Genomic DNA, 14,672 nt, shown 5'->3' with positions numbered 1-14,672 from the left:
TGATCTAAACATGTTTGTCTTCCCTGTCTTTGATGGAAGGCTATGGTACATTATCTCAGGTTCAGAAACCATAGATTTTCTGGGAGAGTGGGATGAGAAAAATCCTTCCACTGGCCCATTGCCTTGAACTTCATTGTAATTAACAACCCTTAATAGTGGTTTGTATTTCACAAAATCTTTGTGAATAACAGTTGAACTGTATATAAGTAGCTGATGCTCTTGCTATGTTTTGATTGAGGTTAAAAAACAAATCAATGATTTGTATGAGCTACTTTCCTTTGCTTGGAGGGTTTACCGAACAGGTGGTCCTCCAAAGGGTCACTATGTATATTTAGTATCTGAAACTCGAGCACGCCTAGTCTGATTGGCTCCCTTCAACCACATGATGATTTAGGAGCTGATGCATCAGAGTAAGGTCGCTTTTGCCCAGCTTTTCTCAGGAGGGAGGACAGTCAGAGAGGCTTTGCTCCTAAGGAAATTTATTTAAATATAACTGGTAAGCTTGCTCTTTTTGCTTTTTTTTTTTAAAAGAAAGACAGGTTGGGGTTTGCTTTCTACCAAATTGCTGCTTATTTGGGGGATTTTTGTTTGTTTGTTTGTTTGCAGACTTTATGGCCTGAGGGATTCTTTTTCTTTTTCTTTTTTTACTATTTTACAAATTTCAACATCCTTTTTTTTCCCCCAGCATCGAAGTTATCCCGCTTGGGGAGAGATCAGTTCTGAGTTTGATGAGGGTTTAAAGGCAGACGAGAGGTTGCCTCTGTTGTTTGCACACATTTTGCACATGGAGCTCAATGGCTCCTTTGGCTAAGCCGCTCTTGAGTCTTTCTCTCCTCCGGGGCTAGTCCTATTCCCTTGGTGAAGCAAACATTTTATCCTTTCATTTTAGATATCACCTTGATTGTACAGAATTGGCACTAGGAAGAGACAGCGTTTGAAGGGCCTATATTTAACCTACGGCACCGGAGTGCCACTTGCCTCAGAAGGAATGGCAGTTCAGCTAACTAGACAAAACCAGCCAATCGTTCTGGGGTATTGGCTTACAGGGCAAATATTTTTGTACTAGGAAGCAGCTGTTCTAAGACTTCATCTCCTTCCCTGCACCAGAAAAGAGGGATCTGCCATCTCTCACAGCGGGCTCATTCCAGTGCATTAATCCATTCCAGAGCATTAATTCATTCATTGCTTCTCTTCCGTCTAAATGACCAGTCTTGATCTTTTCTAGGACTAAAGTTGGAGAAATACGTCAAGCACCACAGAAGCAAAGCAAGAGAGCATCTCCGGAGATCAATGGTGGGACGAGAGAAATTAATTTCATTAAGTTAAGGTCATTTGAACAATATTTGTATGATTTAATGTTTGTGGTTGTTTACCGTTGTATAAGATCCCAAGGTTATTAGTTTACAGAGAGTAAAATTAAGTTGGCCGACAGGCATGTTCCTCTAGGAAGGCTTGTGGCAAGATCTGAAAAACAAGGAAAAAAGCCTAACTAAATTTCTAGGTTAGGAAAGCTTTCTTGGAGGTGACCTAGCAAGCTGCTTGTGTAATACGATTAAAATGAAAAATTCTCCAGGTTTCGCCTCCGCCGTAGCCAGCACACCTCATTGCCATGCTAACGTTCTGTGATACCATGTTCGCTCAATGCTTGGCACTCCTTATCCTAAGCTCATTTTCTAGCTGCTGGGAAACATATTTAGGACCTTCTAGTTGACCTTCACAGTCAAAACTGTAAGTGAATTTTCATTCAAGAAATATTAATGGAGCATCTAATGTTTTGGTTAGTGCCGGCTGAGAATTGTCAATTATTCATCTCCTTGTAGATGTTTTTGCATAAATTCTCAGTGCACAATACACAGCCTTGGGATTGTTATATATTCTATTTTACATACTCTATTAAGCTAGGAAGAGACTTTATGATATTGTCTAATTTTTCATTACAAGTACATCCCTCAAGAGAGTAGATAGATATGATAACCTATGTTTGTTCCTTGCCTACATCCTGAGCAATTCTATTAAGCAAAATAACCGTGCAACTTGTTTTTGTTGCTTTTTTTTTTGCAAAAAATGTTATTGTCTAAAATGTTGAAGGAGGCCAATGTCTCCACAATAAAAAAAACCCTGGCTTTTTCCTCTGTGTATGACATATTAGAGAGAAATACAAATTATGAAGGGATAATGTCAATCTGATGCTCAACATCTCAAGATAAATGGTATTCCTTTACATATATTTTCAGATTTTTTGATAATATTTTTGGTTTAATGTTTTCTAATATTTTAACATTTTATTAATTAATAAAATATTTATTATGAATGTTTTATAAATATTGATATTCATAAATATTGTACATTTTAATATTTAATATTTTGCCTATATTATTGAATATACTACAGATGCATGTCTGTCTGTCTGTCCGTCCGTCCGTCTGTCTGTCTGTCTGTCTCTCTTTGTGCCTTTCTCTGTGTGTGTTTGTGTAAAGGCATTCTTACAATATTTTTATAATGCAGAGAGATACTAGCTTTGATAAGGGAGCAACCTTGACTTCATCATGCTGATATTTATTTATCTGACTTGCTTTGGGACCAGTGAGTAGGTGGACGGGCTTTCCGCAAAGATGGCAGACGAAGATGATTATGATGAGGTTGTGGAGGTAAGATTTTAAATGTTTGATTTACTGCCTTGAGCTATGCAGATGAGTTTATTATTTCAAAAAAACAAAAACATAAAACAGCAAATAATGGCAGGTCAGGAACCTGAGATGGCTGCTTCAGAAGTGAGCGTATCTCCAAATTCAGAGCTGGTGACCTGACAGTTATAGAAATTGATATATTCTAAATGGCCTCCAGCAGCTGTTGGCTACTCCCAGAGAAGACCTAGGACGTCGTGTCAGAGTGCACGACGACAGTAATGGCCAGCGATGCCCTTTCTTTCCCTGTCTTCCTTCAGATTTATATATATATATATATATATATATATATATATATATATATATATATATATATTCATATAGGCATTTAAAATGCCCGTGATTCTATCTGTCAACAACTTACTGGCCTACATAGGGCCTGTGCGAAAAGTCGTGGGTACATTTCCTTGCCAGTTTCCATTATTGCCATGCCACTTCTGGATGCGGCTTTTGCAAGTCTTGGGTTGTAATCCCAGGTGCACCTTGATTACCAGATTGAATGTGTTGCACAAGTGTTTCTCACTTTTGGATCATATTACATCCTACTAGAGTAAAACACTTCAATATTTCCGATGACCAGCATTACAATCAAGGAAATGGTTTTAACTTTTCTTTTATTACAAAAAAAATCGTCTTCTTATTTTTCTCCTCCCCTCTGCTCCTTCTTTCTTCTTCCTCCCATCTCATGTATGTCTGATAGCCATGCCCATTGTCTTATCATTGTCTGTCTCTTAGTAGACTAATAGTGGTTTTATATTTCATATTATCATTTCAGTTTTATATTGTTGCATCGTCTCTTCAGATGTCTGTCTTTTTCCTCTTTTCTCTTGAGATATTTGTAGCAGGCGTAAAAAAAAAAGGCCGCAACTGCTTCTAATCTTAGTTTTGAGCAAGATAACTTTTTTCAGAAACGTAGCACATCAGCTTCCTGATTGCCTTCCACTGATCTTTTGCCCTCGTGCTTCAATTTTGTGAGAACCAGAAATAAACGTGCAAAGCTTTGGAGAGCAAAATACGGGTTTATTTATAAGGAGACAAATTTGTATTTTAAAGGGCTTGCAGTAGAGTCCTCTTAAAAATAGCTTACGTTTTTCATTTTGGACATTGACTTGGATTGTTTAGTACAGACTACTTAAGTGAGACGTAAGCTCTGTTTTTGCTTGGTATGATGGCCACATGGCCAATTTGAAGTGGATCAGTTGATCAGGCCGCTTGAGAGGGGGGAAAATGGTGCTTTCATGTTTCTTCCATGCTGGGATGAGTATTCTTTCTCTCTCACACACACATAGACACAGAGGCGCAGTTAGATGTACACACCTTTGTATGTAGCTAGTCTGACATAGAATTAATAAACAGAAATAGAAATGCATTTCCATAGGCAAATTAATGCGTGCATTCTCTTCCACCTGCTCCCCAAAATCTTCTTACATTTCCTTTTATATCTTTGGAGATTTTCAGTCATCCAGGTCATGGTTGTCCCAAAGGTGCTTTTTCAAAAGGTGACAGGACTTTCTTGGTTTTTCCTTGAAGACGTTTCGCTTCTCATGCAAGAAGTCAGAACTGGAATTGGTGTCAGAACTGAAGAAGCGAAATATTTTCAAAGGAAAACAAAGTCCAGTTGCCTTTTGAAACATCACCCTTGGGATTTTCTTTTACACTTCTGGTAGTGCTTTAGCAGGCATATGCATGCTGTTAGTTGTACAAGCATCAATCTCAGTGGTGGACAGTGAAGAAAAAAGCAGGAGGACCATTATCCCCTGATATTCTTCTCATCAAAAGAGCCAATTGTATACAAAGTTTGAAAAACAACAGAACCTTGACAAAGTTATCTGTAGAAGCAAAGAGTTGCAGTGAATCAGGCTTTGTTGAAGGGTGCCAGTATCTCTGGAAGGTTCTTGTTAATGTGATTCTTGGAAATGGAGAGGAACCTTAATGTACTAAGTCTGAGAATTTAGTCAATGTCATAGATCCTATTAAATTGAGCATGATAAATCTTTTAATACCAAAAATACATGAAATCCAGTAGAACTTATTGGTGGAGTACGTGCTTAACAATCTAGGCTGATTAATAAAATGAGTATGATAAGTTCAAACAGTAAAAGGAAGACATGGAAATAAAGCCTATTGGGTCTAACGTGGACTGCATTAGCATTTTCTACATCTCTATTTTTCAAGACTTTTTCAGTGAACAGGAGAAATAATTCTAACCAAATGTATTAAATAATGTTTGATGAAATAAGCTTGCTCTTATGATGACGAATGTGGCTTTAAACTAAAATGCACTTTGAAAATATTTTTAATTTAAAGCTTGATCTGATGCTCTGCAAAGTTAGGGTAAAATTAGCACTCGCTACAGTAGTGCTGAAAAGAGTTTGGGGAAATTTGGAGCTGTCTTTAACATTAAAGCAACATGAAAATCCCATCATTTTGCCAAAGTGGATGCAACTATGACAGAATTCTTCCAATAATGATGCAAGTTTAGCCTTATTTACAAAGATATTTCTGTGCCATTTCAACATTTCTGCTTCTTCTTTATCTACCCTGACTCATAATTAAGAAGGTTCCGTCTATGAAATTAGTCTAATATACTGTATTTCACTGGTAGTATAAACATTTCAAGATTGCTGACAAGAGAGCTTTTCACAAGAGTTTGTACATTGTTGTACAATGAATGGAGTATTATTAGCAAAATGATTTATTCCATTTTTTAGGTCAGCTGATTTGCAGAAATATTTTTATTGACATAGCTGGTCTTAGTACATTCATTTCTATTAGATTCGCCCTGAACATCTGTTAAATTTGATGAAGTTTCTAGACAATATTATAGACCTTGAAAAAGAGAGTATAAAATCCATTTAAACAAGAGGCAGCTGAGTTCCTTCTTGGTTTCTTCATGAACAAGAGAATACTTCAGATACTGTTTGTTGCATTATGAATCTCAAAGGTTGATAATATCACTTTCCTGTGTTCAAATAAGCTTATTGATTTGAGGTGATCAACTGGACTTTTTAAAAAAAAATCTTCTGAAACACTGCAGTCATCAATCCCTCTTTACCATTGTCTTCCACATCCAGGTTCTCTGTTTTTTCATCCTGCTTTCTTTGGAAGATCAAGGGAAATGAATATTGTTTGTACTGTTCTGGAAGCTGGATTGTTCCAAAGGAACCAAAATTCTTTATGGAATTTGAGTTCAGACATGATATTGAACTTTATGTTAGTTAAGACACTGAGAAGCGGTAGTTCAGTCCTGATGCAACAGGACCCAATTCAAAACATGAAAATAGCCTAGAAGAAAAAAAATTCAACACTTGTAAGATCTAATCTAATCTAATATAGTGTATTAAACATGAGTTAATATTCACATTTGAGACCTATAGCTATGTACACTATAAATATACCAGTGTGTTAACAAAAAATTAAATCAGCTTATCAAATATAGCAGGCAGACAGAAAAATCAAGAAAGTATTCAATCTCTTGTGGCTTCACAGAGATTGGATACAGGTGAGTGATAGCTTGTACTCCATTTGGTCAGTCTAACATATTATGCAGACGTATTAGAGGTTCTTTCCCCCTTCAGATAGAGGATTATTTTGGAGTGCTGAGCAGTGAAAGATGACAAGACATTTTTGTCCAGTAATTCTTGTTCAGGCATGGTTTCTTCTTAAATTCTTCTTCCTTGAAGTTAAATACACCAGGGAAATTCTGTAAGATTGTTATATATATATATATATATATATATATATATATATATATATATATATATATATATATATATAATTGTCAGTGCGGGTTGCAAATGTATCACTTTGGAAATATTGTGGGTTTACCTGCTTTCTGCATTGGTATTTGAATGATCTTTTGGATTATCTCCCCTTCCTTAATAACCAAAATGGTACATGCAATGAAAGGGTGGCATTTGATCATGATTTCAGGTTAGGGCCAGTGATCTGGTGAACTCACTTATCCTGTTCGCTCACCACTGAGTCATGATTTTTAAAAGATTATTGTATGAACAAGCCAATGGGTGTCCAAAATTCCTTAAGTGCAAGCAGGAGATGTGAAGTCTTGGAATTCCTGAATTGGATCTAATGCAACATTTAAAAGCTATGTTTTTATGATACAAGGAAAAATAACAATTATGAGGGATTGGCAATCACAAGTCCACTGGCGTTTATGGAACAAAATGCCTGTGGATCTTACCAGCGGCTAAATCTTTGAGCACTGTCTATGGAAAATCCTTACCAATCACTTCATTCTTCAGACTGAGATTTTATTCTTTGCCTCAAGAGAAACAGATGTGTTTTTATGAATGACCTTGTGAAAAATAATGAGGTTTCTTCTTTGTTTATAGTACTACATAGAAGAGGAGGTCGAGGGTGAACCAGGCGAGGTAAAAGCCTCTGTTTTATGCCCAAACATCTGATTTTGTGGAATTTAATGCTTTTTCAGCATTTTGTGTGTGTATAATATAAAATAACTTAATAGATTTTTTTTACATAGTTGAGTAATCTAATAATAACCTCTGGGAAGAACAAAGTCAACCAACAACTTACTGTATATATAACAGAATGGTGATCTTGCTTTGAGCATCTTGCAAATGCAACGGTGGGCAGTTTTGGGATGGTAAGGGACAGACTCACGAATTTTGTGGTTAGGGGGGCGCAGTAGATGATAACACCTGCACCTATGCCTAATCTACATAAATGGAACAATCTCTTTCCATGGTGGGAGAGACTCTGGTTCCCCAGTAGAGAAAGATGTAGCTTGGTATAATAAGGCTCAGTGGCTTTCTGCCTGCATGAGTCCTATATATATATATATATATATTAAGATGTAGGAGAAAGGAAAAATAAATGAAAATCCAGATTTTTTTTCCTCCAGCAAGAGTTGAAGTGTTGTTTTAGTCAACGTACTATTTCTTACTCCTACCTTTATTTGCCTTAATTTGCAGCAAGCTTTATTTGCACTGAACTTCTCCCCTTGTCCATATGCTCAATGGTTTATAAAGTACTAATTGAGATGTGTTTTGTGTGTGTGTGTACACACACACATACACACCCCCCTCTGCTCTTGAAATCTTGGCCATCTACCAGAAAATAAAGGAAAAAACAGTAGTTCTTAGAGGTTGCTAAATGAAAGTGAAAACTTGAAAACTCAGCTAAGAAGAAAGTAAATATGGATGCACAGAATATTTCTTCCTTCAAGCTTTTGTTAGTATGTTTCAGAGCTGCAATAGTAATGGGGCTATAAAATGTAACACTGCTACTTGGTTTGTAGACCCCTGTCCTTCAGCTTTTTCATTTTGCTTTTTTTTTTTTCCTGATTCACACACCTATCCCATCTCAAAAGGAAACATTCCTTTCATTCATTCATTCCATTCATTTGTCTGATGTAATTCACTTTGGAATGTCCAATGTCATTTTCTTGTTTTTGTTTCTTGTCCAAGTTGCATAAATAATTCACATATTGTCCCTCTTGTTCATCTTTGAAACAAGATTTTTCTGCCAGGGTGGTGTTGTCATAAATGTTACTAGCAACCTGAAGATAAATAAATACTGTAAGATTATTTTACTCTAAGCATTTTTTCTTTATTACTCCTGGCAATTCTTTTAATATACTTTTTAATTAGAACTCATAGCTGATTCAGTTCAGAAAAATAGATGCAATATGTCATATGGACCAACCTGAATTCAAGAATATCAGGATGTAATATTCTTGAATACAATATCTGTATGACTCAGTTAGTCTCTCAGTTAGTAGTCATACAGATCAAACAAACAGTATGAACTATTCTTTGCATAGTGTCTACAACTATTCCATTATTCCCTAATTTTCAAAACTTCCTGCCTTCACCATTTATCTTGAGGATAGGTGAAGACTCAACTTAAACGTGTACTTTTGTACATTGCACAAACATATGAAATGATGTATGGCGGGGCCCCCAACCCCCTGTCTGTGGACCAGTACTGCGTCGTGGCATGCCAGCAACCGGTCTGCACAAACAAGCAAAGCCCCATCCGTGGGATGCAGGCAGCGCACAAAACCATGCACCCTCCAGTCCACAGAAAAACCCTTCTCCATGGAAATGGCCCCTGGTGCCCAAAAAGTTGGGGACCTCTGATGTATGGTGAAAAAGCTATCCAAATAAATCATTCATATAATCTATTGTAGGGTGTAGATTACTAACTTTGAAAATCCTTTAGAAATTGTCAAAGTCTGGTTCCGAACAATGTATCTCAGTTGCACTGATTTTCAAAAGATTATCAGGAATATAGACAATTTTAACCCCAAAGATATCAACTTAAAAGGCTCTAAAACGAATGCTAAGTTGGGAGATAAATTTGAAACACCTTTCCAATTCTTAGGTGATTACGGAGTTCACTGAGACCACATACAGAACTGGCTCCACACCGCAGACTGTAACAACAAGACATACTTCACAAACAGGCAGGCATCCTTCAGAAACAAGAGAGCATACTTATGAAACGACAACATCACGTACTTTGGAAAGTACAACGCAACCTCCGGAAACCACAGACACTTCTCACAAGGCCTCCCATCCTGTCAGGAAAAAAGTTGTACGGAAAAAAGTGGATACATCTAAGTTTCTGACACCTTACTTGGATCACAGTTCAAAAATGCAAAAGCTCTTCAGCGAGGTGAGTCAGAAATTTGTATCTTCTCAAATTCAAAGCAGTTTAATCCTATTTTAAGGAGTTTCAGCAATTTTTTTTAAGAGATCATAGAATAAAAAGCTGTCAATTACTGTAGCATATGTGAGAGCTGGGAATCCTGGTCAAAGCTTAGTTTAATAATTAGAATAATGGTCTGAAAAAGTTCAAGTTTATACTCTTGCCTTATTCAGACCATAACTTCTTTGATTAAATGAAACAACCTAATTCACCTTATCTACATGTGAGCGTGTGTATGTATTTTGTACTCAGAGCATAAATTCAGTATATTCAGAGAAAACCAAAGCTGATCTGTAGGGCTGTAAGTTTGGAGAAAAAAAAATTGTCCCTTAATGAGAACATTATGCAATTTATATATAAATTAAACTTTCATCCAACTAGATATATCTATGTTTGTATATATGCACGCACACACACACACTCCCTACTCCTTCCGTTATATAATCAAGATGGACAGTATTTAATATTTATTTGTTATGTATATGTAGGGGTGTGGGTCTATACATATGTTGTATGTAGTATGTTTAGGTGTTTGTCATGTATGTGTTTCACTTTGAGAGCAGGCAACTAAATTTCATTTTTGATGCATGCCATTGTGCCCACAGTAAAAAAAATGACAATAAAGGTTATCTTATCTCAGTTTGATGTCCCTAGATTTTATGGAGTCTATTTCCTATTACTGGTAGTCCTTGACTTACGATCACAATTGATCCCCAAATTTTTGTTGTTAAGCGAGACATTTGTTAAGTGAATTTTGCCCCATTTTATGACCTTTACTGCCATAGTTGTTAAGTGAATCACTGCCGTTGTTAAATTAGTAACATGATTGTTAAGTGAATCCTGCTTCCCCATTGACTTTGCTTGTCAGAAGGTCACAAAAGGTGATCCCATGACCCCGGGACACTGCAACCATTCAGAAATATGTGTCAGTTGCCAAGCCTCTGAGATTTGATCACACGACCATGGTGATGCTCAATGGTCATAAGTGTGAAAAATGGTAATAAGTCACTTTCTTCAAATGGTCACTAAATGAACTGTTGTAAGTTGAGGACTACCTACAATCAAGCCTTTTGGCAGTTTGTAAGGAACTGTGGGATTTGAAATCAAAACAGTTTATCTAATTCGGATGCGCCCACTTATAGAAATACGTTAAAGTCTAAAATGCAAAGGCATTTCTACAGAACTGCTTAACCCTAACACTTTGACATGCTAAAAATAGACCTACATTTTGCTGTCTTCTCTGCTCCCAGAAAAAGTACAAGGAAAAATTTGAAAAACAAAAAGGAAAACCATGTGGAATGACAACAGATTCTCCTGAACTTCGGAGAATCAAGAAAGTCCAGGACCAGCTCAGTGAGGTAAGGATCAGGAAGAAGAAACCATGACTAGATGATACCGTTTTAATTTTAGTCAGAAGCTCACTCATAATATTACAGTAAGCCCATCGGGAACTTTAGGATATAAATATTGCTAGATCCTTGGCAAAGGAAACTGCAGACTCCACTTCAAGCTAGAAATTTGAGACTTCTTACTACATGCCTGTGGGTTATAATTACAGTTCTCGACTATCTGAAAAATACTGAAGGCATGAAAGCTGCTGGTGTAGGAGAAGAAGCAGCAGAGACTGGGGGCAGAGTCAAGAGAGGAACCAGTTTGGAGTCATTAAGTTGCCACAAGTGATCCAAGTCCAGCCTCTCTTGAATTCTGCTGGCCCTCATCTAGCACTAATTTAGTGTTGACTGTTAGATGACTGGATTCTTGTATATAGGCATGAGCAATAAATTAGCTTGATTAGAACTAATGTGTGGTCTTGATTCTTCACACCTGACAGCCGGCCTTATGGGTGGATTCTCTCTCAGCATAAGAACACCCTTCCAGTCATCGCCAAACCCTGGGATATGGCCCCTCCCCCAAGAGCTTTTCCAAAAGCTAGTGCGCTTTTCTTTTTTAAATGCATATTAAATAAGGTTGAAGAAATCGCATGAATTAAACGATAATTTGATTTCAGTTTGTTTTGGCTCCATTTTCTGTCTTCAAAGCAGTGATTTTTTTTATTACATTTATATCCCGCCCTTCTCCGAAGACTCAGGGCGGCTTACAAGCTTAGCAGTAGCCTTCATTCTATGTATATGCCTGCTTGTTAGGGCTTTCACACACACCCCAAGCGGCATTATTACAAAGTCAGCTTAATTGCCCCCAACAATCTGGGTCCTCATTTTACCTACCTGGGAAGGATGGAAGGCTGAGTCAACCTTGAGCCTGGTGGGATGCGAACCTGCACTAATTGCAGGCAGCTGGTGTTACTTTACAGTTTTCTATACTGTAGCCTGTATGTATTTTCTGTAGGTTAAGTATCGCATGGCTGGGGAGGCAGCTAGAACCGATTGCCACCTTGACGGAAAAGCACGGGACATTGAGCATGCAAAGAAAGTTTCTCAGCAAGTCAGCAAGGTAAGTCATCCTTCAATGTACAATTTAGTGAAATTTGTAAAGAACCCCCCCCCCCCCAAAAAAAAACCCCTAGCTGGTGCTTATGCAGCTCAAATGGTTGACTTTATTTCTGGATAAATTATGAGAGAAACCTGCTAATACATACCGACAATATATGTGCTGTATCACTTGTCATCCAACTTTCCAATGGAAAAGAAGTGTATGCATTTCTGGTGAGTTATACAGATAGCCCTCGTTCAGTGACTGTCTCTTTTAGCAACCACTGCAGTTGTGATATAGTGATGAAAAAAAATAACTGTATATAGCCAATCCTCTCTTTCTGACCATTGCAGATCTGTAAAGCAAAAGAAAGCTGAAATAAGATTATAAGCATAGTTGTGGCTTCATTTAGCAACTGCTTTGCTTAAGGAGTAACACAATTTTTACTACCCTTGTAATGGATAGAATGCCTTTTCACATCTTTTTTCTTCCATATGCCTATAGAAAGGCATCATAGCGTTGTGTGAATAAATAGCAATATATACTTTGTCTCAGTATGGTCACTTCCTGTCCTTTTGGATTGGCACTAAGCCGTGAAATCAGCTATGGTGACCAAAGCATTCTTCCATTTCCTACAAAATGAAGCAAGGACACAATCAACAACCTTGATTATCAGATTGGACACTGGAGATATGACTCATCTGTTTACTGGAAACCACAGAGAGATGATTTTAAAAAAAAGATCGACAAACTGTCTTTCTAGCAAATTCTTATTTGTTCAGTTAGGATGAATACGAGGCTGCATACGTTCACAGAACAGCTTAACACAGTAGAAATTTGACTTTGTTATGTGTGTTTAAACAATAATTTTGAAGAATCAAGGCCAGGCAGTTATGTATAAAAGACATCAAGGAACAGTGAGGTGTTCAGAAACAGTATAGGAAAGAGTGGGATCGGCAGGGCTTTTTTTCTCATAGAACGCTCAGAACGGAGTTCCGGCACCTTTTTTGGATGGAACCTTGGAGGGTAGGCAAGGCGGGTTGTATGACGTGTGTGAGTTCCGGCACCCTTTTCTTTTACAAAAAAAGCACTGGGGATCGGCAACCATCCTAGCAAGTGAATTTGACTAGGTTAGACTTTATGAAGAATTGGACGTAAAAGTGAAGCTTCTTTACAGTTCTTGCAACCAATGCAGTATGTTTTGTTTTTGTTTTTGTCCTTATAGGTTTTATACAAACAGAACTGGGAAGAAAATAAGGAAAAGTACCTGCTTCCTCCTGACGCTCCTGAGCTTGTTCACGCTTTAAAAAATACAGCCTTGTTCAGTAAGGTAGGTCTACTTCTGGTTAGGAGAATCTGTGATCCTTTTCTGTTTATCTGGTGCTTCTTTCCTGCCTGGGTCCAATGAGTTTTGTGGTTACTTTTCCCTCAGAGACCTTACATTGAAGAGTGGGAAGCAGACAAATCCCTCTTCTATCCTTATGACGACAGTCCTGAACTTAGGAGAGTTGCAAAGGCACAAAAGGCCCTCAGTGATGTAAGTACCAAAATCCTGACTGGTCATTGGTTCTGGACCTGGGAAATTGGGAAAGGGCACTCAGAAACGCTTTTCCAAAAGGACACTGGATTTTCTTGGTTTTTCCTGGAAAACGTTTTGCTTCTCATCCAAGAAGAAGCAAAAATGTTTTCAACAAAAACCAAGAAAGTCCAAGCTGCTTTTTGGAAAAGCACCCTTGGGACAACCACGACCTGGATGTTTGAGAATCTCCGTAGGAAAGGGCACCCAAGCACGACAAAGCTAATAGTTAAGAATGTTGGATTAGAAGAATCTAGATTTGAATCAGTATGTTTAGTGGGTGAACAATGTTTAGAAGCTGGACAATCTTGAAAGGGCTTTTGCAAGGATGAAATGGAAGGCCGTAGGAGGCACATTTGTCTTGCCCTTTGGGACGGGCAAGGTCACAGCAATTAGTGAGGCACTGGAATGGGATGGATAGTGCATTGAAGGTGACGGAGAAGAAATCTGTGACAGCACCTAGTTGACATTGGGTGATCTCAAAAGCCTAGCAGAGTTGGACCTGGGTTAGGACTGTAGGTTAGACAAAAGTCGAAAAGACTGGAATGAAGACAATAGCAAGTCATTTCTCTATGCTGCCAAGAAAACTAGAAGATTATAGTTATTAAGAACTGAGTCTGATTCAAAGGAATGAAGGCAAGAATGTTCCAATTTGGGAAAGTATTATTCTCTGATAACCCAACCAGCACCAGAGCCATTAAAATAAATGGCGCATTAAAATAAATGGTGCAGTAGAAACTTTCCACACTAGCTCTTAATTTATTAACTTCTATAAAGATGGCTACTTTGTTGTGGTAAAGAGCAAATTTTACCACCTAGCATGCCTAAAGCCAAGCAAACAAAACAATTGCTTCCTCTGATTAACTTGTTTTATTCCTGGCATAAAATCCTAAAATAACTATGCTAAATTAACAGGGGTATATTTTGCTTCCATGAAAATTAACTCCTATTGAGACAGGTTGCAAGAATAAATATGCTTGTTTAAAAATAACCAGGCTTCTTTTTCCTGATGATTTCAGATTGTTTACAAAAAAGGACATTATGAGCAGAAATCGAAATACACTTCTGTGACTGACCCAGTTGATGTGGAGCTTGCCAAGAAAGTTACTCGACAGCTCAGTGATGTGAGTATTTTGTGACAGAATTCATTATAATACATTCACCGGAGCTGAGAGCAGGGCAGTCATCAAGGATCTCTAAAATATCTTACAAGGAGAGGGGAAAAATCAGTGCCCTTTACAGGTGAATCTTGCACCTTGCTATCCCAATCATTTTGCAATAATGCTTCT

The 14,672-nt window shown here is 37.6% G+C and overlaps 1 protein-coding gene across 1 annotated transcript in view; it reads left to right on the top strand.

The window, feature by feature from the left end:
• Nucleotides 1-326: 326 nt before the first annotated feature.
• NEB (nebulin) overlaps nucleotides 327-14,672 on the top strand; it is a 228,957-nt gene continuing 214,611 nt past the window's right edge. The window contains exons 1-10 of the mRNA XM_081333913.1: nucleotides 327-496; nucleotides 1,226-1,327; nucleotides 2,585-2,648; nucleotides 7,037-7,075; nucleotides 9,051-9,344; nucleotides 10,628-10,735; nucleotides 11,724-11,828; nucleotides 13,033-13,137; nucleotides 13,240-13,344; nucleotides 14,403-14,507. Coding sequence (XP_081190039.1) covers nucleotides 2,613-2,648; nucleotides 7,037-7,075; nucleotides 9,051-9,344; nucleotides 10,628-10,735; nucleotides 11,724-11,828; nucleotides 13,033-13,137; nucleotides 13,240-13,344; nucleotides 14,403-14,507 — 897 coding nt within the window. The 5' untranslated portion in view covers nucleotides 327-496; nucleotides 1,226-1,327; nucleotides 2,585-2,612. The remainder of the gene's footprint in view (nucleotides 497-1,225; nucleotides 1,328-2,584; nucleotides 2,649-7,036; nucleotides 7,076-9,050; nucleotides 9,345-10,627; nucleotides 10,736-11,723; nucleotides 11,829-13,032; nucleotides 13,138-13,239; nucleotides 13,345-14,402; nucleotides 14,508-14,672) is intronic.

This window comes from Vipera berus (genome assembly GCF_964194415.1).
Source record: "Vipera berus genome assembly, chromosome: 1".
Classification (NCBI taxonomy): Eukaryota; Metazoa; Chordata; class Lepidosauria; order Squamata; family Viperidae; genus Vipera; species Vipera berus.
The sequence above is the reverse complement of the archived record's forward strand: the minus strand, read 5'-3'. Positions and strand labels throughout refer to the sequence as shown.